The sequence below is a fragment of the Arabidopsis lyrata genome (assembly GCF_000004255.2).
Source record: "Arabidopsis lyrata subsp. lyrata unplaced genomic scaffold ARALYscaffold_5, whole genome shotgun sequence".
Lineage (NCBI taxonomy): Eukaryota > Viridiplantae > Streptophyta > Magnoliopsida > Brassicales > Brassicaceae > Arabidopsis > Arabidopsis lyrata.
The window spans coordinates 15,332,910-15,360,300 of record NW_003302551.1 but is presented as its reverse complement, the minus strand read 5'-3'; the positions used below and the strand labels follow the sequence as shown (position 1 = coordinate 15,360,300).

The 27,391-nt window shown below is 35.8% G+C and overlaps 6 protein-coding genes across 7 annotated transcripts; all 6 read left to right on the top strand.

Moving 5' to 3' along the window:
* Positions 1 to 282: 282 nt before the first annotated feature.
* LOC9313842 (oxygen-evolving enhancer protein 1-2, chloroplastic) lies at positions 283 to 1,932 on the top strand. The gene is made up of 3 exons (XM_002877728.2): positions 283 to 715; positions 975 to 1,268; positions 1,364 to 1,932. Exons 1-3 carry the CDS (start codon positions 476 to 478, stop codon positions 1,823 to 1,825), a joined length of 996 nt encoding a protein of 331 aa, XP_002877774.1. The 5' UTR covers positions 283 to 475; the 3' UTR covers positions 1,826 to 1,932.
* A 10,832-nt stretch (positions 1,933 to 12,764) lies between these two features.
* LOC9313841 (CASP-like protein ARALYDRAFT_485429) lies at positions 12,765 to 13,979 on the top strand. Of its 2 annotated transcripts, XM_021026942.1 has the most exons (4): positions 12,765 to 12,825; positions 12,918 to 13,068; positions 13,421 to 13,553; positions 13,648 to 13,979. In XM_021026942.1, the coding sequence occupies exons 2-4, from the start codon at positions 12,938 to 12,940 to the stop codon at positions 13,846 to 13,848; spliced, it is 465 nt and encodes a 154-aa protein (XP_020882601.1). In that variant the 5' UTR covers positions 12,765 to 12,825; positions 12,918 to 12,937; the 3' UTR covers positions 13,849 to 13,979. The 2 variants fall into 2 exon arrangements, with proteins under 2 accessions (XP_020882601.1, XP_020882600.1); XM_021026941.1 differs by lacking the exon at positions 12,765 to 12,825 and having other exon boundaries at positions 12,834 to 13,068.
* Positions 13,980 to 14,058: 79 nt separating this feature from the next.
* Positions 14,059 to 15,301, top strand: LOC110228751 (uncharacterized protein At3g50808). The gene is made up of 3 exons (XM_021026940.1): positions 14,059 to 14,589; positions 14,700 to 14,930; positions 15,043 to 15,301. The coding sequence occupies exons 1-3, from the start codon at positions 14,371 to 14,373 to the stop codon at positions 15,181 to 15,183; spliced, it is 591 nt and encodes a 196-aa protein (XP_020882599.1). The 5' UTR covers positions 14,059 to 14,370; the 3' UTR covers positions 15,184 to 15,301.
* A 2,083-nt stretch (positions 15,302 to 17,384) lies between these two features.
* LOC9313840 lies at positions 17,385 to 18,726 on the top strand. The gene has a single exon (XM_002877726.2). The coding sequence runs from the start codon at positions 18,065 to 18,067 to the stop codon at positions 18,527 to 18,529; it is 465 nt and encodes a 154-aa protein (XP_002877772.1). The 5' UTR covers positions 17,385 to 18,064; the 3' UTR covers positions 18,530 to 18,726.
* Positions 18,727 to 18,936: 210 nt separating this feature from the next.
* On the top strand, positions 18,937 to 21,034 carry LOC9313839 (embryogenesis-associated protein EMB8). Its single transcript, XM_021025947.1, has 8 exons — positions 18,937 to 19,413; positions 19,504 to 19,632; positions 19,793 to 19,924; positions 20,010 to 20,152; positions 20,218 to 20,315; positions 20,416 to 20,510; positions 20,587 to 20,640; positions 20,716 to 21,034. Exons 1-8 carry the CDS (start codon positions 19,021 to 19,023, stop codon positions 20,902 to 20,904), a joined length of 1,233 nt encoding a protein of 410 aa, XP_020881606.1. The 5' UTR covers positions 18,937 to 19,020; the 3' UTR covers positions 20,905 to 21,034.
* Positions 21,035 to 23,179: 2,145 nt separating this feature from the next.
* On the top strand, positions 23,180 to 25,551 carry LOC9312117 (BTB/POZ domain-containing protein At3g50780). Its single transcript, XM_002877724.2, has 2 exons — positions 23,180 to 24,247; positions 24,360 to 25,551. Exons 1-2 carry the CDS (start codon positions 23,624 to 23,626, stop codon positions 25,290 to 25,292), a joined length of 1,557 nt encoding a protein of 518 aa, XP_002877770.1. The 5' UTR covers positions 23,180 to 23,623; the 3' UTR covers positions 25,293 to 25,551.
* Positions 25,552 to 27,391: the final 1,840 nt, after the last annotated feature.

The window sequence follows — 27,391 nt, the reverse complement described above, 5'->3', positions numbered from 1 at the left end:
GACTAATTAAGAAGAAACCTAAGCGGAGAGTTTACCAATAACAGGTGAAGCATCGTAACATTGAGAATTAGTGTTCAATCTTCGATCGGGACAGGTTACATTAGAAAGCATATGGCGAGCATGAAAACCGAACAATCGGTTATCCTTTCTGTGGTTTATTCCAAGCCGGGATTGGACATAGATCTAGCTCTATTGGAGAATACTAGAATAGTCTTGTATAATCCAGAGGAATTGTTTTTTGTTTGTTTGTTATAACCACGTCATCAAATTTAGATTGGGACAGTATCGCTATTGCCACATTAGCTTTAGACACGTGGCTACTAATCAACCATATACTACTCGAACAATCCAATGGAGATTTTGCAAAACTTATCATCCGACCTTATCTTAGCGAAACAAAATCTCTCCTCTGATTATTACTACTCAACATTCGCATTATCACTCAAACAAACATTGACATCTGAGTCTTGTCGTCATGGCAACTTCTCTCCAAGCCGCCGCAACTTTTCTTCAACCGGCGAAGATAGCCGCTTCTCCTTCTCGTAATGTCCATCTCCGATCAAACCAAACCGTGGGCAAGTCCTTTGGGTTGGACTCTTCACAAGCTAGACTCACTTGCTCCCTCCACTCTGACCTGAAAGACTTCGCCGGAAAATGCTCTGAAGCCGCCAAGATCGCCGGTTTCGCTCTAGCCACCTCTGCTCTTGTTGTCTCGGTATAACTTCATATACTCATTAATCTCACAAAATTTATAGGCCTTGTGTTTATTGAAGAAACAAACTTAAGTTGTGTTGGCTAGTGCTAATAGCTTAGTGACTTGTATTAATGCTTACCTATGTATCATAACTTAATTATAACCAAATTCTGAAGATTGTGTTATAGTGGTTTTGTTATGTCACAGTAATATATGTAGATTAAATTGCATGATTATTTGGAAAGTTTAGTATTCTTAAACTATGTTTTGGGAAATGAAGGGGGCTAGTGCAGAAGGAGCACCAAAGAGGCTAACGTACGACGAGATACAGAGCAAGACTTACATGGAGGTTAAGGGGACTGGTACGGCGAACCAGTGTCCGACTATCGACGGTGGCTCTGAGACATTCTCGTTCAAACCTGGTAAGTACACTGGCAAGAAGTTCTGCTTCGAGCCCACTTCCTTCACCGTCAAGGCAGATAGCGTCAGCAAGAATGCACCGCCGGATTTCCAAAACACTAAGCTCATGACCCGTCTTACTTACACACTTGATGAGATCGAAGGACCCTTCGAGGTTTGTGTTCACACACTTAATCCAATCTTGGTTTCTAGTTGTTGCTTCTGCCGCAAGAAATTAACAAAGTCAATTGAATTGTTGTCGTTTGACAGGTTGGTTCAGACGGAAGCGTGAAGTTCAAGGAAGAAGATGGGATAGATTACGCAGCAGTCACAGTCCAGCTTCCGGGAGGAGAACGCGTGCCGTTCCTCTTCACGGTTAAGCAGCTTGAGGCTTCAGGGAAACCCGAAAACTTCAGTGGCAAGTTCTTAGTTCCATCGTACCGTGGCTCGTCCTTCTTGGACCCAAAGGGTCGTGGTGGATCCACTGGGTACGATAATGCAGTAGCTTTGCCTGCCGGAGGCAGAGGAGACGAGGAAGAGCTGTCGAAGGAGAACGTCAAGAACACGGCAGCTTCTGTCGGAGAGATTACTTTGAAGATCACAAAGAGCAAACCGGAGACAGGTGAAGTGATCGGAGTTTTCGAGAGTCTTCAGCCATCGGATACTGACTTGGGTGCTAAGGTACCTAAAGATGTGAAGATCCAAGGGGTTTGGTACGGTCAGCTTGAGTGATTTTTATCATTTGTAACTTTTGTAAAATTGTATTGAAACCACTTCTTTCTATCAATATATATTAATGCTCGATAAATAAAATATATGTCAGTGAATAATTTGGGAAATCAAGGTTTAGTTTATCAATTCTATAAATTACATACACGCAAGTACACCCAAGTTTGATATTTATCACAACTAATGTAGCCAAAACGATTGTGTGTATATATATTATATATTTTCATCACCTTCAAATTCACATAGGTTTATTTTCTTTAAAATGTATTCTATTTTTATTTATTTGTTATTACAACAAGAAAAAAATGAAAAAACGTAAAAAAGAAAAAATTAGTTACTTGGTTTGGAGTTAATTGATGTTCGATATGAAATGAAATTAAAAAAAAAAAACACATATGAAATTTGTTTCTGCACAAATGTATTTGCAGTAGTACTACATTAGTAAATTGCGTGGGTGAAACAACATGCAAAAGCTGAAGCTTTTTGGTTAAAATTAGAAAGCTTCCATCTGGTAAAAAAAAAGCTACGCCGTGAGGTTATGATTATAAATATTGATATTTTATTTCACAATTCATTTCATTTACATTCAAATTATTCACAAAACTCAAAAAGAAAAGAAAAAAAAAAATGTTGTAAACTTATTGTTTTTCTATGTATTAATGAATGAAGTTCGTTACATATATATACATAATGAGAGGAGACAAATCCTCATTGGGTTAGTAAACCCTAAAGCCCAAAAGCCCACTAAGTATAAAATGGATCCTAAAAGGAGAATCTTCTAGAACATGGGCATGGGCCTTCTAGGACATGGACACGGGCCTTCTAGAATATGCATAAGGCCCACGGTTATGGAGTCCATCCAACATGTGGTTTATAACACTCCCCCTTGGATGACATAACCGTGTAGATGCCAAAAGATCTCAGCAATACGCTTGGGGGATGCTGCCTCATTAAAACCTTACCAGGAAAACCCATTGGGATAAAACCATGGTGAAGGAAAAAGAGTACAGCACGTATTACTCCCCCTGATTTGGTCATCCCTGTAAGTCCTTAAGTCTCCGCATCCCCTCAATGTTGATGTTGGTAACGCCTTAGTGAATAGGTCGGCTGAATTGTCACATGATTGGACTTGTACCACTCGAACTTCTCCATCCCTTTGCAAGTCATGCGTGAAGAAGAACTTTGGTAGAATGTGCTTCGTCCGATCTCCCTTGATGTAGCCGTCCTTGAGCTGAGCGATACAGGCTGTGTTGTCTCCTCATATGATGGTCTTTGATGTTGTAGTAGCTGCGCCTTGAAGAAGGCTGCCTACGTACCCTTGGAAGGGATCAAGCCACACGTAGTTCCTATTTATTGACCATGCCATAATCTGATCTTACCTGCATCAGCAAAACAAACTAAACCAAAGCAAACTAGACCTTCTTTGGTTAGATCAATATAGAATAAAACCCAAATAAACAAACATAGGAAGAATAGAATTTAAAATTTAACCAAACCTTCCTTCAAACCTTTCTAGTGCCTTTGGGTTGATCATGAACTAAATTTAGACAAAGGAGGTTCACGGCAAAACATATGTCTGGTCTAGTGTGGCTAGCCAAGTACATTAACGCTCCTATGGCACTAAGGTATGGCACTTCAGGATCGAGAACTTCTTCCTCATCCTTCTTTGGACCGAATGGATCACTATCCAATCCGAGGCTTCTCACCACCATTGGGCTGCTCAATGGGTGGGCCTGGTCCATATTGAATCTCTTGAGTACTTTCTCAGTATATGCCTTTTGATGCACAAGGATTACATTATTCATGTACTCAAGTTGCAATCCCAAACAGAATTTTGTCTTGCCTAGGTCTTTCATCTCGAATTCTTTCTTTAGATATTTGACTGTTTGGGCGATTTCCCCAGAGGTTCCAAGGATGTTCAAATCATCCACATATACTGCTATTATCACAAATCCTTTGTTTGCGAATTTCTTTATGAAGATACATGGACTGATGGGATCATTTTTATAACCTTCTCTGACTAAGTAATCGCTTAATCTATTATACCACATGCGCCCACTTTGTTTCAGTCCATAAAGCGATTTGTTCAGCCTTATGCAGTATTGGTCCCGAGACACTTTCTTATCTTTATCTTTGAGCTCAATACCCTCTGGTAATCTCATATATATCATCCAGTGGACTTATATAAATATGCAGGCGTTACATCCATTAGCCGCAAATCAAGTCTTTTTCTTTATATAGCCAGACTTAGCAAAATTTAAATGTCTTAGCATCCACCACAGGGGAGTATGTTTCTTCATAATCTATCCCTGGTCTTTGTGAGAATCCTTGTGCTACAAGCCGTGCCTTATATCTCACGATTTCATTATTCTCATTTCTCTTCTTCACAAAGACCCATTTGTGTCCTACTGGTTTTTACATCGAATGGTGTCCTTAAGGTCGGACCAAACTCATTCCTTTTCTTAATGATTCTTAGCTCCACGTTTTATGGTCTTGTACCATTTAATCAATCAAGTCTTTGAGTGCACTCTAGTATAGACGTGGGCTCCTGATCCTCATTTATATTCATAAATTCAAGTGCTACCTTGCATGCAAAATCATCTTATGTCGACATTTCTTATATGTTCCATTATGTTCCAGACATGATATAATCGATTTGAGATTTATTATGGTCAGGACCTTTAATACTTTGCAGCTTGGCGTCCCAAGCTACATTATATGGTACCTGTACCTTAGAGCCGGCCGGCCTTATCTCCATGTCTGGGATGGTTTCCTTAGTAACCTCGGATTCCTATTGCACCTTTCTTTGATTTTCGAGGATTTTTATCTTTGGAACCTATTGGTCTACCACGTTTCTTTCGTGTGTTAGACTCGGTAGCAATTTCATTGATTCCCTTTTGGATATCAATACGTACTGGTGCATTACAAGCTGGTATGTACGTTTTTGTAACTTTCTTTGGGTCAGCAAAGGAATCTGGCAATTGATTAGCTAGCTTTTCAAATGTATAATCTTATGGACCTCTGATTCTCATGCCAGAGTCCGAGGATCTTGCCAATTTAAGGATGTTTGATTCCATTATATTTCTTTTATTGCTTTACCCAGCTTGTTCGTCTCTCCACCTATAGTAGGAAATTCGGATTCATTAAAATGACAATCCGCGTATCTAGCCTTAAATAGATCACCCGTAGTTGGCTCTAGATACTTAATAATGGTGGGAGAATCAAATCCAACATATATTCCCATCCTCCTTTGAGGTCCCATCTTTGTTCTATGTGGTGGAGCAATCGGTACATATATGGCACACCCGAAAGTCTTTAGATGGGATATGTCTGGCTCATGACCCATGAGTAATTGGGATGGTGAATATCTATGTTCACTAGATGGCCTTATGCGTATAAGCTCTGATGCATGTAAAACAGTGTGTCTCCAAGCGGCTACTGGAAGCTTCGACCTCATGAGTAATGGTCGAACTATCAATTGAATTCGTTTAATGAAGGATTCCGCTAATCCATTCTGTGTATGTACATGTGCTACGGGATGTTCCACACTTACCCCCATGGACATACAGTAGTCATTAAACGCTTGGGACGTGAATTCACTGGCATTGTCTAGACGTATAGTCTTAAGCGGAAAATCTGGAAAGTGGGCTCGCAGTCTTATTATCTGGGCCAATAACCTAGCAAACACTTGGTTTCTAGTAGATAGGAGACAAACATGCGACCATCTTGTCGATGCATCAATGAGGACCATACATATATCTCCTTGTATCCTTTCCAGAAATTTTAAGGTCTCTTTATTTACCTTAGCCGGTGATGGCCTTATAATGAGTTTCCCTTGTGAACATGCTTCACACGTGAGATTCTTAGGGATAACTCTTTTCTCTCTTAGGGTGTGCCCCTTTGAATTAGTTATTAGTTTACGCATCATACTATGACCCGGATGGCCAAGCCGGTCATGCCATAAAGTGAATTTCTCGATGAACTCTTTGTTCATTGCCATATTAGCTTCGATCATATCGATTTCAGCATAGTAGAGACCAGTGGATAATGCGGGTATAGTCTCTAGGACTTTTTTATGTCCTTGGGTGATCTCTTTGTTCCCTTCACCCTTTGTTTCAATATGGAAACCATTCAATCTTATATCTTTGAAACTTAACAAGCTCCTCTTCGAGCTGGGTGAATATAGGGCATCGCTTATTTCAAGATGCGTGCCCTTTGATAAAAGGATATGGGCTTGACCATGGCCCTCAATAAGACTAGCTATACCCGCTATGGTGCTAATATTGGCATTTTTCAATGTTAGATTTATAAAGTATCTTTTGTCTTTTAAAATTGTGTGGCTCGATCCACTATCCACCACAAGTATATTCTTGTCATCGGCCATTGACAAGAAATATGTCTTAGATAATAAAGTAAACGATTATATTAAAGGCAAATTAAACTTTAAATTTAAATCCAAGAAATAATAGAATTCAAAGACATAGAATAGAATTCAAAAAAACATAGAGCATGGAAACATAAAGTAAATTAAAGCATAAAGCAAATTAAAACACAAGATGTCGAATTTAATTTTCCTCTCTTAAGCAATCCGAAGTCTCATATTCCAATTGGTCATCGTTCTCATGGTCAAAATCTCCATCACCATCGAGATGAGCCAAATTGGCTTCGGGATTCTTCTTTATCATTTCTTGATAAGCATCGATTAGATGTTTAGATGTCCTGCACGTCTTAGCCCAATGATTGTCCATTCCGCATCTATGGCAAACGGACTTGGCCTTGTGTTGCGGTTTGAAGATCCCGCGGCCACGACCTCGACCATTGTTCCCACGGCCTCTACCACCATGGTGGTTTCCTCGGCCGTAGGAGTTATGGTTGCTACGACCACCACCACGTCCTCTACCACGGCCACGACCGTGATATCCTCTATGGACGTAGTTGGTTTCTTTGGTCTCTCGAGGTTCTTTGGCTATTTCGGCCTTATGGGCTTCCGGCAACGGTGTGGATCCTGGAGGTCTCATCGAGCTATTCATTAGTAATAGCTCATTATTCTTTTCAGCAAGGAGTAAGCAGGAGATCAAACTTGCATATGTTTTGAATTTCATTCCACGGTATTGTTGCTGAAGTACCACGTTATTAGGGTGGAATGTTGAGTATGTTTTCTCAAGCAAGGTATCATCAGTCACCTTTTCACCACATAGCCTCAGGATTGAGACAATCTTAAAAAGCTCGGAGTTATACTCCTCCACGGATTTGAAATCCTGGATCCTGAGGTTTTTCCAATCATATTGGGCTTTCGGTAAGAGTACCGTCTTTTGGTGATCGTATCGATTCTTCAACTCGACCCAAAGGTCGAGAGGATCCTCGATAGTAAGGTACTGATTCTTAAGGCTCTCTGCTAGGTGATGGCGTATAAACGCAATCGCCTTAAACTTCGACCTCTTCTCACACTCGTTGTTTTCCATAATGCACTCGGCGAGATCTTTGGATTCAAGGGCTATCTTAATGTCCAATGCCCATTGTAAGTAGTTGTCGCCGGAAACGTTGAGTGCAGAAAACTCGAGGTTCTTTGTTTTCGACATCTACAAGCAAAAGAAGATTGAGTCAAAATCATGTAATCGTTAATGTCATGTGGTTTTAAAAACCAAACATGAATCGATTTACTTAAGGATTTGACTTTCCTCATAGAGTTTTAAGATTTCCTATTTTTTATTTAATATTTTTTAGGGTTTAGGATTTCCTATTTTATTTAAGATTTTAGGATTTCTTATTATTCCTAGGATTTAGGGTTTTAAAGATTTCCTATTATCCCTAAGATTTAGGGTTTTAAAGATTTCCTATTATCTAGGGTTTCCTATTTTATTTAGGGTTTTAGGATTTTCTATTATCCCTAAGATTTAGGATTTTAAAGATTTCCTATTATCTAGGGTTTCCTATTTTATTTAGGGTTTTAAGGGTTTCCTAGATTTTAGGGTTTTAAAGATTTCTTTTAGGATTATCTTTTCTAAGTTTTCTAGGGTTCATGCAATTTTAGTTTTAGGGTGATAAGCATGTAATCAATCAAAGGAGCAAACAATCTAATCAACCTAAACAATCTCAATCAAGCCGTTTAAACATATAGAATTTTCGGATTAGGTTCGTTTTAGTTTTAGGTTTCTAGATCTTTAAAGTTTCGGTTATTAGCCTTATGTATTTTCGTTTTACGATTTTAGGTTTAGATAATAAAATTTCTCTAGCAACTTAGGCGATTTTATCATAAGCAATAACCAACTTTTCTAGCAACCTAAACGATTCAAGTAATCGGATCTCACAAGCAATAGCAATCGTTTAAACAATCAAAATTCGTTTTTAGTGTCTTAACCGTTTGTTAATTTCAAGTTCATGATCGGTTTTCATAAGTAAGAAGCAATCGTTTATACAATAGAACTTGTCTAGCAACTTAGGCGAGTTTAGTTTAAGCAATAATCAATCCTTTTCTAGCAACCTAAACGATTCAAACAAACGGATCTTTCAAGCAATAAGATTACTTAAACATTCAAGGTTCGTTTTAGGTTTCCACCGATCGTTAGGTTCAAATTCATAATCGGTTCTTTAGCTTTTAGGGTTTTTGGTTTTTACCTTTCACCTTTTTGGGGTTGTATGGATTGGAACCGGGAGCTAAAGACCTCGGTTATCAAGCTTATCACGAACGTATGAAGCTAGGAGGAGATCGCCGATCAAAGAGCAAAGCGAGCGGTCGGCGGTTGGTAGCTTCAAGCGGTGGGCGAACTCGGCGAGTTTAGGTTTAGGGTTTTTAGGGTTTTTGTTAAGAGCAACTCGTGCTGATAACGTGTTGTAAACTTATTGTTTTTCTATGTATTAATGAATGAAGTTCGTTACATATATATACATAATGAGAGGAGACAAATCCTCATTGGGTTAGTAAACCCTAAAGCCCAAAAGCCCACTAAGTATAAAATGGATCCTAAAAGGAGAATCTTCTAGAACATGGGCATGGGCCTTCTAGGACATGGACACGGGCCTTCTAGAATATGCATAAGGCCCACGGTTATGGAGTCCATCCAACATGTGGTTTATAACAAAAAACCATTTTTTAATCACTCTCTTCTCTGTTTCATTTTCCCTTTTGTACGTACCCATGGGTTCCATGATAAGTTCCATGACAATTCCATTCCGTGGTTTCTCCAAGTCTTTAATCCCGGAAGACAAAGACCTTGAGGATGTCGCAGTACAACTGAACGCTTTTGCCTTGACATCCATCGGAAGGTTGTTCACCGAGTTCAAAATGGCACCCGATTTCTCAAAGCTAACCACGTCGCCGGAAACACAACTGTTTTACTCATTTACAAAATTTGATTTTGACATCTCGGAATTAAATGATAAAAACTTTTAGTTACATTTAATCTTTCTATTTTAACAAAAAAAATTTGCTTTAAACTTTGAGTTACTTTTAAATCATTCTATTTTTTTAAAATAATTAATAATTTTTTCTAAAAGTTAATTCACCAAAAAGCAAGCAATACACCTTCTGGTCACTAAATGAGACAAACTACTCATATTCTTGGATGTTTCGAAAGATTCTAAAACTCCTTCATAAAGCTGTTTCCTTTCTCAAAATTACCATTAGTAATGGAGAAGAAACTTTCTTCTGGTGGGATCCTTGGACTCCGTTTGGTCCACTAATTCACTTCTTTGGCCCGGATGGCCCTTCAAATCTTGGCATTCCTCTCTTCTCGCTTGTCAAGGATACCCTCTCGTCAACAGGTTGGTCTCTTCCTCCCGCTCGCTCGGATCTTCAGCTTCAGCTGCTCGCTTACATTACAACTATTTCGCTATCTGCTGCAAATGATGTCCCAATCTTCTGGCAAGTTGGAGATCGTGTGTGCAGGCTTTTCTCTTCGAGAGACATTTGGAACAATATGAGACTTGTCAAACCACTTGTGTCATGGTTTCCTCTGGTTTGGCATAAGGCTGCAATTCCAAAGCACTCCACCACTGCTTGGCTCTTCACACTTGATAGAAACCCTACCCTTTTACGTCTGGCCTCTTGGGGTTTAGATGTGGAAAGTACTTGTCTTCTTTGTGGATTAGGAGATGAATCTCGGAATCACCTGTTCTTTGATTGCATTTTCTCTCAAGAGATTTGGAATGGAGTAACTCTCAGGTTACATTTGTTTAATGCTCCTTCTTCTTGGCAACAAGTTCTCTCTTGGTTGCCTAATGCGTCTTCTTCTCGACACATATCGCTAGCTCTGCTTCAGGGTTGGCAGGCATGCATCTATGAGATATGGAAAGAAAGAAATCGACGCTTTCACGATGGTGTCACTCAGCCTCCTCATCGCCTTCTTGTCAGAATTCTTGCGGTGGTAAAAAATAAGTCCACGGCTTTGCATAACTCGGGTTCACACCTTGGTGCGTCACTGCTTCGAATTTGGTCTCTAGGATGAGTTTCCGTCTCTTCAACGTGTAACTTTCCGGACCTTCCCTTCTTCCCTTCTCTTTTCTCTTTGATGTTTGGTTGTTTTAATTTCAGTTTTAGTGCTGGTTCTTTTGGATTCTCTGTATTTTTAAATTTTTAATTAATGAAAGCCCTTTAACAAAAAAAAAAAAAAAAAAAGCAAACAATAAGCAAAACCTAAGAAAAACATTAAAATATAGATAAAATAGCAAACATGTGAAATAGAAATGATTATTGTTTTTTTGCTTTGTTTTTTCTCGGTCAAATGTGTTTTACTATTTTCATCATTTTACCTAACTGTTTTTGTTTTATTATTAACTTAAATTTCTATTAATTGTAAGTATTATTAGATATAAATATGTATTGATTAAAATGAGCCTTTTGAGTTTTAATGTTTAAAAGAAAAATTGTTTTGTTTAGGTGGATTTTATAAGATGAGAGAAAACTGTCTAATTATATATACTAGATTTTGTGCCCCGCGCAATGCGCGGGATTTTTAGTTAAAAATATTTTATCATTGTAAATTGTTGAATATAAATATAATCATTCAAATTTTAAAAACTAAACTTATTGTAAGTTATATACAACAGAAATATTAGCGACAATAATATTTTATTGGCAAAGTAACAATTCAATACATAGTATATTGTAGAGAAGTCCGGCGATGAATCCGATAATTCGTCCACTAATCTATGTCATGTATATTTTTAGAACTCATTTTTTTACATCTTTAGTCGTGTGCATTATCTTTCTAAGATTAAATAGTTTTTTTAAAACACTTTTTCATTACCATTTCTTCTGTCCTCTTCCACGATGCGCTCGCTTCCAACAGTCTACTCTCTTTTCACTTGATATTGGCTCACATATAATATATTGATATGTGAATTTATTATCAAGGCAAATTATAAATATTTCCTCCTTCATATCTTGCAATACTCAGTTTTTTTTTTTGATGAGTTGCATGAGGTTCTTGATGAAGTGAACGTCATAAAATCTTGTGGATATATCCACTTTGTCGTATATATCTTTTATCGTGTTATGATGTATGTAAAATTTGCTTCCTAGATTAAAAATCTCATATATGGACTTGTTCATATTCAAAGACATCGAATTTCAACATCAAACTTTACACTTTAGCTCTTCGGACATATAATTTTACGTATATCATAATTCTAAATAGTACTCTATATATTTATTTTCCTAAAATGTGTAACTTATTCTAAATTTAAAATATGTGTAAATTAACAATTTTTCCTTATTTCTAATTAAAATCTCTACAATCTAGCATTACTATTATATTTGCTATCTAATTTAAAGATCGAACTATCTAAATTTTTATGTTTATTCACTTTCTATTGACATTTATTTTCTCTATTTTTTTGTGTTGTATTTTTATCATTTCATTTTTTATACTTTGATTTATTTTTTGAAATTGATGTCTTTCTTTCATGAAAAATAATAATATAAAAATGGAATTAAATTTAGTTTTCATATTCTTTAATTTTAATAGATAAGTTATGTGTGTTCCATAAATAAGTTATGATGATGTGGATGCTGATGTGGACACCTTATATGGAGAGAGAACTCTCCCATTATATATATAGATATGATTCTTTAATTACATACACGCAAGTTTAATGAACCGTAACAAATGGAACATGAATTGGAGGTGGGAACGAGAGGACGAAGATTGAGTTACGTATTGCCAATACGGTATTGGTTACAAGTTGTGATTTATCATGCAAATAGGAATATATTAGTACTTACTATAAAAGTTATTTTCCTCTATTTAAATGATATGATTATAGGATTTAGGTGAATTCGAGTTGGGTGTGTGATGGTATGTTTTTAGTATAATGTATTTGTTTAGCCTTTTCTTCTTATAATAATTACAAAGTTGACTTAAGTTTCATTATTTTGTGGTCGGACTACCTTTGTTGATTGGAACCAGCACATAGAGTGTCAATTTAGGTACATAAAAATTCAACTAGTTTAAAATTTTAAAAATTGTACACAACTGAAAATAGAATAGTATTACAAATTTAGCAGTTAGTAGTAGTATACACAAAAAATAAAAAAAAAATAAAAATAATAGTCATCATGAGACTAAATACCAATTATATAATTAGAGTCAACAACTAAAACAGCCAGTTTGTTTCCATCTGTTGCTTGATAATAATTGCATTTTGTATTATTATGAGGAAAACATATAACTTTTTGAGAAAATAATCACAAATTTTTTATACTATTTATCTATTTCCAAAATCCAAATACATAACAAAACCTAGTGCTGGCTAAACATTAAAACAAAATCCTAGATAATTTGGTATCATAAACTAATTTCTTAAAGTTGCAAAAAGTCTTTTGACTGGCAATAGATTCTCATTAATATTCAAATCTTTTAAAAGGTAAACTAATTTAATTTAATAGAAAGAAGACTTAAAAGAAAATTTGAGGGTATTATTATTTAGTTTATGAAGTAATTTATTTTGTAAAACAGAGCAAAAGAGAATAAAGAGGAAACACACAAGTCCATTTGGCGTTACAGGTAAGACCCTTTGGCTCGCTTTTTGTTCTTTTTCTTTCTCAGAAATATTTTTCCCGAGAAAATGAGTTGAATTTTGCTTTTGGATGATGAAGAGAATTAGGTTTGAAATCGGATGGAGAATGTGCCGGGATCGTTCGGCACTAGCGCCAGCTTCGCTCTCCGTTTTGGCCAAACCATTTTCTCAGCTGCTTCGTTGATCTTCATGTGTTTTGATTACGATTTCTATGATTTCACTACCTTCTGGTATAATTCCTCTGAAATTCTTATTCGATTTTGATTTTTGGGTTCAGGGTTCTTGGAATTCTGAATTCGACTTGATGAATCTGATCATCGAAAGGAGTGAAATTTTGATATGGGTTTGGTAAATCAATACCTAATTTGTTGAAAATTTTGAATTTTGATCAAATATGAGGATAGGGTTTTGATGAATCAAACGTTTTGAGAATAGGGTTTTGATCAAGTCAATGTTTTTGTTTGTAATCAAAAGTCACTCTTGAGGATAGGGTTTTGTTTAGTTAGTAGTTGTTTTGGTTTCATGATAACTGATTCATATCATAAGGACTGATTTTGATCTCTGTGTGTATCTGTTGTTTAGCTATTTAGCGACTGTGATGGCAATTGTAACTCCATGGAGCATTTTACTTGCCTTGACAGACACATACTCTGTCTTAGTGAAACTCCTTCCTCAAGAATTAAGAGTTCTTTCCATCGTTTTCGCCGGTGATTTCGTAAGCAAATGCAAAAAGAGTGTTTACCTAATCTTCGTAAACGCGAAAAAAGATTGTGCATTCTTCTTATTGTGATCTGTTTATTGTATAACAGGTACTTTCATTTCTTTCTTTGGGTGGTGCTTGTGCTGTAGCTAGTGCAACCGAATTGCTTGCGTCTGCCGATGGAAAAATCTGTGATGGTAACCTCTGTATCCAATACCAAGTCTCGGCTGCATTGGCTTTCTTGTGTTGGTTTCTGTTACTTGCTTCAGCTCTTTTCAATTTTTGGAGTTTACCTTCTTTATACTATTGACATTAACAGACTTATAATATCTTCTTATAGTCATAGATAGGAATCATAATCATAGGACATGAATGTACATTTTATATACAATTCTAGAGACATGTCTTGTTAATATCAAATAAATTTACCACTTTTATATACACACACTTTACAACAAAATGGGTTTTTTTCTTCCAAGCTATTACATTGCAACTGCATTTGAATGATGAATTCTCTGTTTTTGCCCTCTGTTTGTATATTTAGTTACAAGGAAACGACGACGTTTTAGGTGGCAGTTCCTTTTGAAAACCTTAATGGGCCGAGACTTTCTCCAATCTTAATAGGCCCAATAAATCTCACCAATTTCAGATTTAAAGTACGAAGCTCAACAAAAACCTAAGTTGTCCTTTTCGGTTTTGGAAAAGAGAAGAGAAAAGGAAATATTTGCTAACTAGTTTTTCGGAAACTCTGTTTGCTCTATAAAAGTTGAAAACTTGAAGAAGAGACCATTACAAAAAAAGTCACAAGTTGCTTACACACATCGATTCTATAATGTTAGAAAGTATGCAACAAACCGTTGACGTTCTTAGCTGCATTAGAAGGTATCCATGGATTATTGAGATGGTGAAGTCGAAGCTTTTCCATGAAATTTGCGATCAACACGACACGCAAAAAAAAAGGCGATGTTACTTCTGTTGCGATTGTATGATTCCTCCTTTTTGCACAACTTGCTACAAAAAGAACGATCACAAAGGCCACACTTTGATTCAAGTAAACAGTTTTTCTTTAACTGTTTCAAAAACTTGCTTTATTATATAAGTTCAAACATTCGTTGAAAACAATATCTAACTATGGTTTAATGGGTTTTGATGTAATTGCAGACATATAGAAGTTCGTACCAGACAGGAGTAAAGAAAGAGACGATGTCAAAATATATGGATATATCAGGGATACATATATATTCGATCAACGGGTTTCCGATTGTTTATATAAACCAGAGACGTGGCAATGATAATCATCGTTTTAGAAACAATGTTATGCATAAATGTCAAGTTTGTGAATGGGAACTTGATGCTGCTTCTTCTGCTTTGTTCTGTTCAATGGAATGCAAGGTATATTATTTGTGGTTAATTCTGATTTTAGCTACTCCTTACAATTTGAGTCCATATATAAAGTTTTGTTTTATGTAAAGTTTAACATTATTGTTTATTGTAAATTTGACAGTTTAGGAGCGTTCTTGGGTCACAACTTGATGAGCTGATGGAGAATTCAGAGATTACAGAGAATTCAGAAGAGACTGATGAACTGGTGAAGAAGAAACGACATAGGAGAAAAGGGAGTCCACATAGAGCTCCATTCTTCTAGGGTTTTAATTCCGAAACGATTTTTTTATATATGATTTTTTGGGGGGTTTATAATAAGTGAGATTTTAGACATGTGTTGCCTTTTTTTTAGGTTTAATAGATGATTTAATTTTTATGAATTGAGTCTTAAACAAATTATATACATGCATGTTTGAATCGTTTTTCTTTTTTTTTTTTGGGGCAAAACATGTTTAAATTGTTTTTTTTTTTTTTTTTTTTTTTTGGACAACACATGTTTAAATTGTTTAAACTCGAAAATTGACAAATTTAGGTTTCCATTGTCGGATAAATTTCCTTTGGATGATCAATATATGATCACGACTAAACAAGTTTCATCACCCTGTAATTTAAAATTGGTTAACGCGACAAGTAGAATTAGTTTAATGCGGTTTCACGTGGAAATAATTGTAATTATCGTGTTTTTTATTTTTCCAAAATTTTCTTCTATTATATTAACTGTCCATGCGACTGAGTAGTTAAATTAATGTTCGCCTATGTTTGTTCTTTAAGAATTGAAACATGTAATAACATAAACAATTCTACAGGCTAGGCTTGAACCAAAAAGATCCAATTCTATTGGCGTGGGACAGCACATAACACTCTAGAATGCAAATAGAATATCGCCTCTTAAACACTCAATTAATTAACATCTCATATCAATAATGACAGTGATTTGAATAAAGTTTTTATACTATCCACTTTATTTCAAGTTACTGCAAATCTTAGCATTCACTGATCATCAAGTATATATCAAGAGATCATAGTCAGTACTCTGTAGGTTTTTTACGCGTGTGTATGATTGACACTGAAGATCTCCTTAGTCTTTTTCTGAAGACTTTATATTTTATTGTTATTATCCAATATCGCATGTTTAGTTAACCTCAAAATGACCACATGTTTGAAAATCAAAATCAACAACATTTAAAAACCATATAGACAAGAAAAAGCTGAAGGGTTTATCGTGGATTGAGATTTAGTGCGAAAAGATACCGAAAAAGACATGTTAAAATTTAGTATGTAAATAAGAAAATCTGAAACATATAAAAAAAATCTGTCAATTTATTCATTATTTTTGAGTTGAGAGTTGAAACCTATGAAAATTTAAATGTTGTGTCTGGTTACAAAAATAATACACAAATATTCGACTTTGGATACTAATTAAAAAGATACTATTAAAAAAAAAGGTCTTGGGAGGTTCTCTCCGCTAACATGCTCTTTATTAAGGATTTTCTTTTTCATTTTACTTTTGGAAAATCATCTCGTCAATATGCTCTCTAATAAGGATCCTCTAGCTGCTTTGGGAATTGCTCCTTCTTGCCAACCTACTCCGAGAGCAACCCTTTCCATCAGTTTGTTTATGGAGACTTCTCCTTACAAACTTTCTCCTAGATGATCCTATCCGCGAATTTGTTATTGAAAAATCCGCCCGACCTTTTTATTATAAGCGTTGGTATTGTTAACTCTCCAGAGATCTAACCATCGTACGTGGTCTATATTTATAAACGTCAATTTTGATTAAAAATAGGGTCATGACTCATGATACTTGATTAATTAACGCCATATTAGTAATTAGTGGTCAGCCAAATTCTGTTCCATTAAATAATAGTACAAAACACATTATTGTACTGTATTCATGAATTGGGACTGGTTCTTTCTGATCATATCTAAAGGACAGCAGAAATCGGACAAAATCACTTTTATTGTCTTCAATTATCATACGCACAAACAAAAAATAAAGTTCGGCTGAAACGTGGGTGATCCTAATCACAAACAAAATATATGAAAAGCATAATATACTATATCTAATTTAATTGTTACAATAATGTTAGTTTAACTAAAATAGGTTTCTTTTTGGGAAAAATGTATAAAGTGGTAGGGAATAATAGAGGTTCATAACTTCATATAATTGAAGCTTATGATTTGATATATTGGTTTGGTTGTGTTACACAAGTATCCGACTTAAGATACTACCAAACGATTCTTTAAAAAATAAAGTTCAACGGAAAGCGATATTCTTCAACAAATCAATCCTACTTAAAATATTTAAAATGTAACCAAAAAAAAAAATTCGATACAGCGTTGATGGACCGTAATACCATATCGATAGACAATAATTCGAGTTGAATTCACATTATTTTTTTTGCTAAACTAGTTGAATTCACATTATTGATGCACACGTTCATACCAAAATTAAACTAAACTAAACTAATGAATGATGCACGTATATAGACTTAAAGACCCGAATCTCTCGTTAGGTGACCAGTGACCCATGCAACCGAATGAATCTAAATGGGACCATCCGACCCGGTTTGGTCCCTACCCATGCTACTCTCTATTGGCCTTCACGTGAGGCTCCATAAGCCAAGTTTCATGCACCCCATCCGCCGGAAATTAAACCTCCGGCCACCTAAGCTTGTCTGCTTTCTGATTTTGTCCCAAGTCTCTTATGTTTGCCACGTGGACACTTTGCTCCTTTCTTCTATCCTTCTTGGCCACGTTTTCATCTCCAGTTTTACCAATCTACCCCTTACATTTCCTTTAAATTACTCCTTCCTTAACGTATCTAAAGTATACAGAAGAGGGTATGTTTTGTAATTTCATTTAGACAATTATATTACGTGAGCTGTGGTCCTGTCTGATTATGAACACTACACGACAAAAACCTAACGTTACTTGAAGTTTCCGAATCACGAGGCTCACTTATTCTTCTTCTTCTTTCTTCTCTAAATATATAAAGCCACACGAGGAGTTTGTATCTCTTTCAAAAACACAGACGAGATCTTCTCTCTATCTACAAACTTTCTAAAAGTCACGAGTCAACTCAACGAGTTACGTTTCAAAGGCAACACAGAGTTACGTACGTACAAAGAAGTACTAAAACAATGGGAGCTTGCGGTTCACGTGAATCTCGGAGAACGGAGACGGCGAAGCTGATATTACCAGACGGAACGTTACAAGAGTTTTCAACGCCGGTGAAAGTGTGGCAGATTCTTCAAAAGAATCCTACGAGCTTTGTTTGTAACTCCGATGATATGGATTTCGACGACGCCGTTTTAGCTGTTGCTGGCAGCGAAGATCTCCGGCCAGGAGAATTATACTTTGTTTTACCGTTGACATGGCTCAACCATCCATTAAGAGCAGATGAAATGGCAGCTTTAGCGGTTAAAGCAAGCTCTGCGCTTGCGAAAAGCGGTGGAGGCGGTTTGAGTTACAACGATGAAGATGTAGGTGAGTGTAGAGTTAAAAGAGTTAAAAGAAATGGTTGCGGCGGAAGAGGTTGTGGTGGTGGTGGTGGTGGTAAAGGGAGGAGAAAGTTTACGGCGGAGTTGAGTTCAATAGCTGAGTAGAGGGGTTAAATTGGTTAGTCAATGTGTAAATTGTAATTAGAAAGCTTCACCTTTTTCTTTCTTTTTACCTTAAAAAGATATAAAGTTGATTTCGTTATTTAATGCAAGTATACATAGAAATGACCAAATTGAGAGACTTTCACGTGGATGAAGTGTACAAAAGCTACTAATAAATTGCATTTAGGGGTAAATATCATCAAAGCCTCTCTGGCGTCTCTGGCTTTTCTTGGTCAACACCGCGTAATGGTTATATGAAACGACAGCGTTCACAATTGCAAAAAAAGTGGAAGTAGAAGCCCAAGGCCCAATTTATTATGGGCCATGATTGAAAATACAATCTTTGTAGTAAAGGTTGATTTTTGTAATAATAAAATTACTAAAGGGGTTTAGTTGCAAATTAGTTTAAATTTCCCGACCACAGAAATGGTGCTTTGTTTTTTTCAGTTAGGCAAATTCGTTGTGGTTACCAAAACGACGACGTGGTGAAGCAAATGGCGAGAGTCGCCTTTGCCACGTCATCGCCGCCGTTAATCTCATCAGTTCGTACACTCCGCCGTCATTTCTCAGCTTTCGCCGCCGCAAATCCAAAACTCCCAGAAATGTCTCGTCCCTCTCACCACAGCTCTCTCGAAGTTATCGGCGGAGGAAGCGATCGTTTCTTACCGGCGTTAAAAGACTCACTCGCTAAGCCGTACAATGCGTTTCCTCTAATCGGATTTAACCGCCACGTGGAGACAATCTACGCAGCTTTCTACCGCTCTGTTCCTTCCGTTAGACTCCGCCGTGAGTGTCTCCGTACTAAAGACAACGGCTCTGTTGCTTTAGATTGGGTCGCCGGCGACGATAGTTACCTTCCTCCTGAATCTCCAATCCTCATTTTGTTGGTAACACTCTCAACATTTCAAAAATCGATTTTGATTACTAAAGGTGTTGAATTGAGTGAAAAAAATCGAAACTTTTTTTATAATGTGTAGCCAGGTTTAACAGGAGGAAGTCAAGATTCGTATGTTAGACATATGTTGTTAAGAGCTCAAAGTAAAAAATGGCGTTGTGTTGTGTTTAATAGCCGAGGATGTGGAGATAGTCCTGTGACCACTCCTCAGGTTTTGATCTTTGCTCTTTCTTGGTTCTTAGATTCATAAAGTTGCATCCTTTTTGTAATGTTTCATGGTCTGGTAATGAATTATGAATAGTCTCAATTAGCTTCATTTTGTTAGTATTGGGAAGTTGGTAGGCTGAAGTATTATGATACTGATAATGCAGTTCTACTCGGCTTCGTTTTTAGGAGATATTGGTGAAGTGATTGATCATGTTGGTGAGAAATTCCCAAAAGCTAATTTGTATGCAGCAGGATGGTCACTTGGAGGCAACATTCTTGTTAACTATTTGGGTCAGGTTGGTTAGTTAGTTTTAACCCATGAGTTTAGAAATCTATGTTGGTTATGTAATTAAGTTCTTATCTTTTTTAGTTTTGTTGCAGGAATCTCATAACTGTCCTCTCACTGCTGCTGTTTCTTTGTGCAATCCTTTTGATTTGGTTATAGCAGATGAAGATTTCCACAAGGGTTTTAACAATGTTTATGACAAGGCCTTGTCGAAATCTCTTCGTCGAATATTTAGCAAGTAATTGTTCGTCTATTCTTCTTGCCTGTTAGTTATTGTCACGTTATTAATTCATCTTTATGCAGACATTCTCTTCTTTTCGAAGACATAGGAGGTGAATTTAACATTCCTTTGGCTGCAAATGCTGAGACGGTTAGGGATTTCGACGATGGCTTAACCCGGGGTTAGTTTCGTCTGCATCCCCTTATATCTTTTCCTTGATACTTTGACAAGATGAGGGCATACAGCTACAAATAATTTGTTTTCTTTTTTTCATGTAACAGTCTCGTTCGGTTTCAAATCAGTGGATGAGTACTATTCCAAGTCGAGCAGCTCCAAACATATAAAACATGTCCGTATACCCTTGCTTTGCATTCAGGTGAAATCCTGAACCTATAAGTGTAGAATCTGATTTTTCTTCACATGTTCATTTGTTTATATGATATGAAATGCAGGCAGCTAATGATCCGATTGCTCCTGATAGAGGTATCCCTCGCGATGACATCAAGGTAAGAGTTGAATGATCATTCATTTTACTCGAAAATGCTATGATTTTGGGTCTATCTTATAACTTAAATTGTCAGGCAAACCCAAACTGCGTGTTGATTGTGACACCAAGAGGAGGGCACTTGGGATGGGTGGCAGGTGAAGAAGCTCCGAACGGAGCTCCTTGGACCGACCAAGTGGTTATGGAGTTTCTGCAATATGTAGAGAATCGTGAAACCATTAACGGGGAGAGATCTTTTGACGATGCTCATCAGATTCAAGTCTAAAACTGTCTCCATTTTTCACTTGTACATTGTTGCTGTGAACAAGAATAACAAACATGTAAAGGATCATACTATATACGAAGACTTCTTGCATTTCCCAATATGGATGATACTATCTTAAAGTTCCTAATAATTTTTCATGTCTAAAATAAGTGATCCTTAGTTACATTCATGACCACCCATACCATATGTTTCCACTTACCACAACGAATTCACATTATGTACATTTCTAAATCAGGGAATCATGCAGGGAATTTTTTGAGACTTCATCAAAGGGTTATAGCTTCGAGTTCTTCATCCTGTATGGAAGAGACAACACATGACAGATTAGTTTCCTCGACTTCAGCTGCTTAAAATCTCCTCCAAAAAGCTTTGAATATCTTCAAGATCACGCATGGTGTTCTTCTTGTAATTCTGCCGAGAATTGAATCGTGCCCTCCTTCTCCCTTCTCTTTGTTTCAATTTGTGTCTTCTTCTATGTTTCTTCAAATTCTCCCTTCTCTTTTGTGTCAATGCTGTTGGGTTTTCAATTTGTTTCTATGTTTCTTCTAGACCTAGCTTACGAATGTGTATCGCGTTATAACAAACACACACCACTTAGTTATAGAGCTTTATGGACTAGAATCGAACTTGATCTTATTGATTTTTGACATTATCAAACTAACAGTGTTAACCAAATACTAGAAATATGTGGAGTATGTTTTTTTTTTTTTTTTTTTGATAACCCAGTATCCAGACCACATAGTGATCTGACTAGCCCACTGGGCCTAAGCCCACGACACAGGGATTTTTAAGCCTCCACTTAAGGGCCCCCTGATAAACTGGTGGTCTGGGGCGCCTGAGCAAGTCCGCATGTAAATTCCCAGGTGGCCATAGGAGTGAGAGAGCGAAACTGCTTCTGGGGAGGATCGATCCCTGGCCTAGACCAACAGGGCGATCCTTCCAACCAAACGAGAACCACTCGCCCACCACCATGTGGTTGTATGTTTTTTTTTCATGCTAAATCTTTTTATGTTTTGGCTTAAGCAAGATTTGATTCATGTATATATTAATTTTTTTCATGTAAATTAATCTTTTTTTTTTTTTTTTTTTTTTTTTTTTTTTTCATGTGAAAAAAAAAAAAAAAAAAAAAAAAAAAAAAAAAAAAAATTTTCATGTGAATCTTTTTTAGTATTGTCTAATTTGTTTTCAAGCTTGTATGTTCTTGTGTATTTTAAAGATACAAAACAGTTATAGTTATGTTAAATAATTAGATATATACAGTATGTAATTAAGTAGTAGGGCAATATGATTGAGCAAAAAATCCAAAACGTGCTTCGCTTTCGAGCTTGGGGATAGAATTGGTTACCGGTCACTTTTTTGATCCTAGAAACTGATAGCGCATTAAATAAAAATAGCCTTGCAGGTCTTGGAATTTTTCGAGAGAAAAAACAAAAACCACGAATATTATGAAAAAAAAAACTATATAGAAACATTTCCTGGTTTATTTAGCTTAGCTTCGACTGGCTTCACCATATTATGTTCATGTCGTGGGAAATTATTTATTAATTTCGTGGGTATAGCTTCCTTCCAGCAAATGCCATCAAATCTTCTTTGTCATATATTTTCCATTTGTTTCAACATATAATTATGAAATGTAATTATATCCAACTCTCGGTAGTCAGTACGTAGTTTTTGTTCAACCATAAAAGTTAGTCTACATCATAGTATGAGAATAAACTATAGTATAACTATTAACTACCCAACCAACCCCCTAAATTTATGGAGCTCACAATCTAAATAATAAAAATTTGTACCACTAATACCAATTATGGAATATTTTATATTCTTCAGTTAAAAGATATGAGATTTTAACCTATAGCCTTTGTAGAAGAAAAAACAGCTATAAGCTATATGTTCCATTAATTAATGATCTCCCGTATTAATCTCCTCATTACCAAATTTTAATCCAAATTAAATGCATATCATGTGCATTACTTATGTAACACAAATCTTCAAGAAAGTGATGGTTTGTTTTATAAGCATTAATCAAGAATCTCCTCAAGACTCACAAAAGAAAGAGAAACTGTCCCCACATGAACATAAACAAACACACAACAACTTTAACATTTCAAAACTCTGATTAGTCTCTCATTTAATCATAATTAAAATTTTCAAAACATTAGACGATGAGATAGAGAGAGAGATGGAGATGGCGTGGCTGTCTGGTCAGTGGTCACTGAGAAATAAAGTAATGTTTTTAGAGAGAAGAATATTTTTGTCCAACAAAGGCCCACAAATTACATATTTACATGTAATCATCAAAATCATGCGAAGAGAGAGAGAGAGAGAGAGAGGAGACAAAGGTAAAGTGAAGATAAAGGAATCGTAGAGAGACAAAGCCATTTGATGCATCTCTTTCTCTTCATTTCTTTGTTCTTTTTTGTTTTGGCTTTACTCTTCTTTTCAAAAATCTCTTTTTTTTTTTTTGATAATCACATTATTGTTAAAAACTTTGATTCTTTAAACACCATTATTACATCTCCAATCATTCATTCTACACACAGCTGTTTTTGATTAAAATCTTTACATATTCAAGAACTTACAGATTTCAGATTTCTAGGGTTTTTTTTCCCCAAATTGACTTGTTCTTTCTTCTCTCTGTTTAGGTTTGTGTCTCTTTAATGGTGTGTGAAAGGTGAAAGCTTTAAGCTTTTGTGTGTCTATCTCTGTGTGTTTAACAATGGCGGAGATCAAGATTGCAAAAGTAGAACAAAGGCAAACGAAGATTAGGAATGTTCCAGTAGCTGTAACTCCTGAAGGTTTCTGGTGTTGTCCTTCTCCTGTTGCTTTTCAAAGGACTCTTAAATCTCACAACTCTCTCACCAAACACAAACAAGCTTCTCCTCCTCAACCTCCTAAACCGGAGAAGAAACCATCTTCGACTACTATTAGATCCGTCATTGCCTCCGATGAAACTCAACAGAATTTGGGTGGTTCAGACACGGTTCATAGTATTGCTGTTCCAGCGACGGTTCAAGAGAGACCACAGAGGCAAAAGGTTGAGACTTTACCAAGGAAAGTGGCGATTGAGTTTGGTGAACCAGGAAGTAGTGATGCTAAAGTGATTTTGGTTGGGAAGCAAGGTTTTTGTGTGAAGCTGAGTGTTCATAAGAAAGTTTTAGTTGATCATAGTTGTTTCTTTGCTAAGAAACTAGCTGAGAAAGATTCGGTTTTTGCTTGTCTTGAGATTGAGAGTTGTGAAGATGCTGAGATTTACGTTGAGACCATTGGACTTATGTATTGTAAAGATATGAAGCAACGGCTTATGAAACAGAATGTTAGCAGAGTTCTTCATGTCCTCAAGGTATTGCAGCTAAATCCCTTTATTAGATTCTGTTGTTGATGCTCATAGAAGTGACTCAATTTGGTAACTTTAGCTTTAGGGGAACTTCTAAGGACTTTAGTTGCTATTGCAGGTTGCAGAGCTTCTTGGTTTTAGTTCATGTATACAGTCTTGTTTGGATTACTTAGAAGCTGTGCCATGGGTTGGGGAAGAAGAAGAGGAGAAAGTTATCTCATCCATTCTTAGATTAAAAACCGAAGGAGTTGGTGTCACACCTATTCTCAAACGAGTTACTTCTAGTGCTGTCGATCCACCAAAGGAGACGCTATCACGCATTATCGAGCTTGTTTTAAGAAGCAAAGAGGAAAAAAGTCGACGTGAGATGAAATCTATTGTCCTGAAGCTTCTCAGAGAACAGAATGGAGCCAATGTAGCTGATAACTTCAACGAAACAATCTATTCCTCTTGCCAGAACTGCTTAGATTCGGTTTTGTCTCTGTTCAAACAAGCTTCTGAGGGAGAGAAACCTGAGACTGATACCAAACAGATTGCGGTTGAAGCGGATAACCTCACGTGGCTGCTTGATGTATTAGCGGAAAGACAAGCTGCAGAGGAATTCTCAATCACATGGGCAAACCAAAAGGAGCTCGCTTTGTTACACGAGAAGCTTCCTTTAATGTCTCGTTACCATATAAGCCGTGTAACATCTCGACTCTTTATAGGGATTGGGAGAGGAGAATTGTTGCCTTCAAAGGACACTCGACTTCTGCTACTAACTACATGGTTGCAACCGTTGTTCAATGACTATAACTGGCTCCAACATGGTTGCAGATCGTTTGATGGTAAACTAGTGGAGGAAGGTATTGGTCGGACGATTCTGACATTGCCATTGGAAGATCAGCAGAGCATTTTGCTGTCGTGGCTCGGGAGTTTTCTAAACAGGGGAGATGGATGTCCGAATCTTCAGAGAGCTTTCGAGGTTTGGTGGAGACGATCTTTCATTAGACCTTACTCAGATCGTCAAGCTAATGGTTCGTGTCAAACAGATTCGACTTCAAAAGAGTGACTATAAAAATGCTGAGTAATCTTTGTTAGATTGTATAGTGCATAATGTAGCTATGGAATGTGTTGGTGTGCTGATCTTGATTTCCGGTTTGGTTTTGTTGGTTTAAATCGTACCATGGAAGAGGCAATGTCTTGCAAGCTTTTTTAGTGGTCGATTTTTTTCTTGATGTTTTGTATTTTTCAGTTTTCATAGTGATGTATGTATATTTCCGATTCGAATTTTTATACCATTTTAAATGTTTTGGTTTTCAATTTCATAATGATCAATTTGTTATTAGATAATTGATGTGTATGCAGTTTTATTTCTTCAAAAAGGAAAAAAGAAAACCTTAGTATAACCCTTAACTAAACCGACTTTATCAAAAATGTAAGTTTGATGAAAAAAGGAAATATATACTTTAACAATAACCAGAAAAGGAAAGGTTACAAGTTTCAATCTAAATCATTATAAATACCAAACCAAACATTGTTATCAATCTTTTGGTTTAGCCAATGGGTGAACTTGTGGATCACTACGCTATTTCTAGGGTTACCTTCTTATGGGGAAGATGATGATTGTGTGATGAAGATCAGTAATGAGCAGATTCGAAAAGCGTATTTGTGTAAGGCATTGAAATTACATCCTGATAAAAACCGCGATGATCCTAACAATGCTCACGAGAAATTTCTTAAGCTCAAGATTTCTTATGATGTTCTCATTGATCCCAAATCTAAGGAACTGTTTGATAATCTTCTCAGGGCCAAATTCTAGAAACAAAAACATAAGAGAATGTCTCGTGAGGATGAGGAACGCGGGAGGAGACAGAAAAATATTGGGACAACTATCAACAATAGTCTAAATTTTATATATCATAAAATTCAAAATTAAAAGAAAACTAGATCATGACCCGCACGTACGTGCGGGATTTCATATTTTTAAAAAAGTTCTAACAAATTTTAATTCAATATAAATTATTTCGTTGTTTTTATGATATATATTTTAGTGTATTAGATTTGGATTCACACGTATGTGTAGAGATATTTTTATAGAAATTGTTATATAGATTTTAAAAATATAAAATATTTTGTTGTGTTAGTGAACTTTATAATAGTACAAATAATATAAAATTAGAGTAATAAACGAAATTCAGTTGCATTATTGCATAGTTATATTTTAAGATCCGGACCTACACGTACGTGCAAAATTATATTTAAGATAAAACTGAGATATAATTTAGTTGCAAAAGTTAAATGATGTTACTTTTTTTATTTTCTAAACTAATCAAAACATTTCTAATAGTTTGATTACATGTGTTAAATAGGATATAGATTCGGTTTGAGTTTGGTTATTTCATGTATATTAGCTAGGCGTAACTATTTTAGAACGGGAAACATATCCCGTCATATATCTCTCAGTTTATTTTTTTGTAAATTAATAATTATTTAAAAGAATCAAACTATTTTTTATTTAAATATATTAATTTTTTGATTACTATTGTACCCTTAATGAAGTTATTTAAAAACACTAAAAACTAATTGCATTTTTTGTAATTTTTTACCCTTTATAAGATTATTTATTATCCAATGCTTCCCAATTAATAATATAGATTAGATCTATATTTTCTTAAAGTAAGAAAACAGTTTAAACCCTAAGATATAAAAACTAAAATCATAATTTTTAAAAAACTAAATTTAAACTGGAAAATCTTAACCTCGTATCCTTAATAATCAAAAAAAGGGCAAAATAGAAACTTATCTGGAAAATGGGTCTCCGATGAGCCTAATGGCCCAAAATACGTTTGAAGCCCAATTCATTTGTTTCCCATTTTTTTTCGGGTATAATTTTAGGTTTGGGCAAATAAAATGAATCGAATGTACCGAACCGAAACCGAAACAAAAAAAAAAGAACTGAACCGAACCGAACCAAAAATTTGAAAATAACCGAATAAATACTAAATTTTATAACCGAATAACCGTAACCGAATCGATAACTTACCGAAATATTTCGGGTAATCTAAATATCCGAAATACAATTATATTTTCAAAATAATTAGTTATCTTGAAAAATATATAAAAATAATAAAAGTATTCGAAAATAACCGAAATATATACAAAAAATAT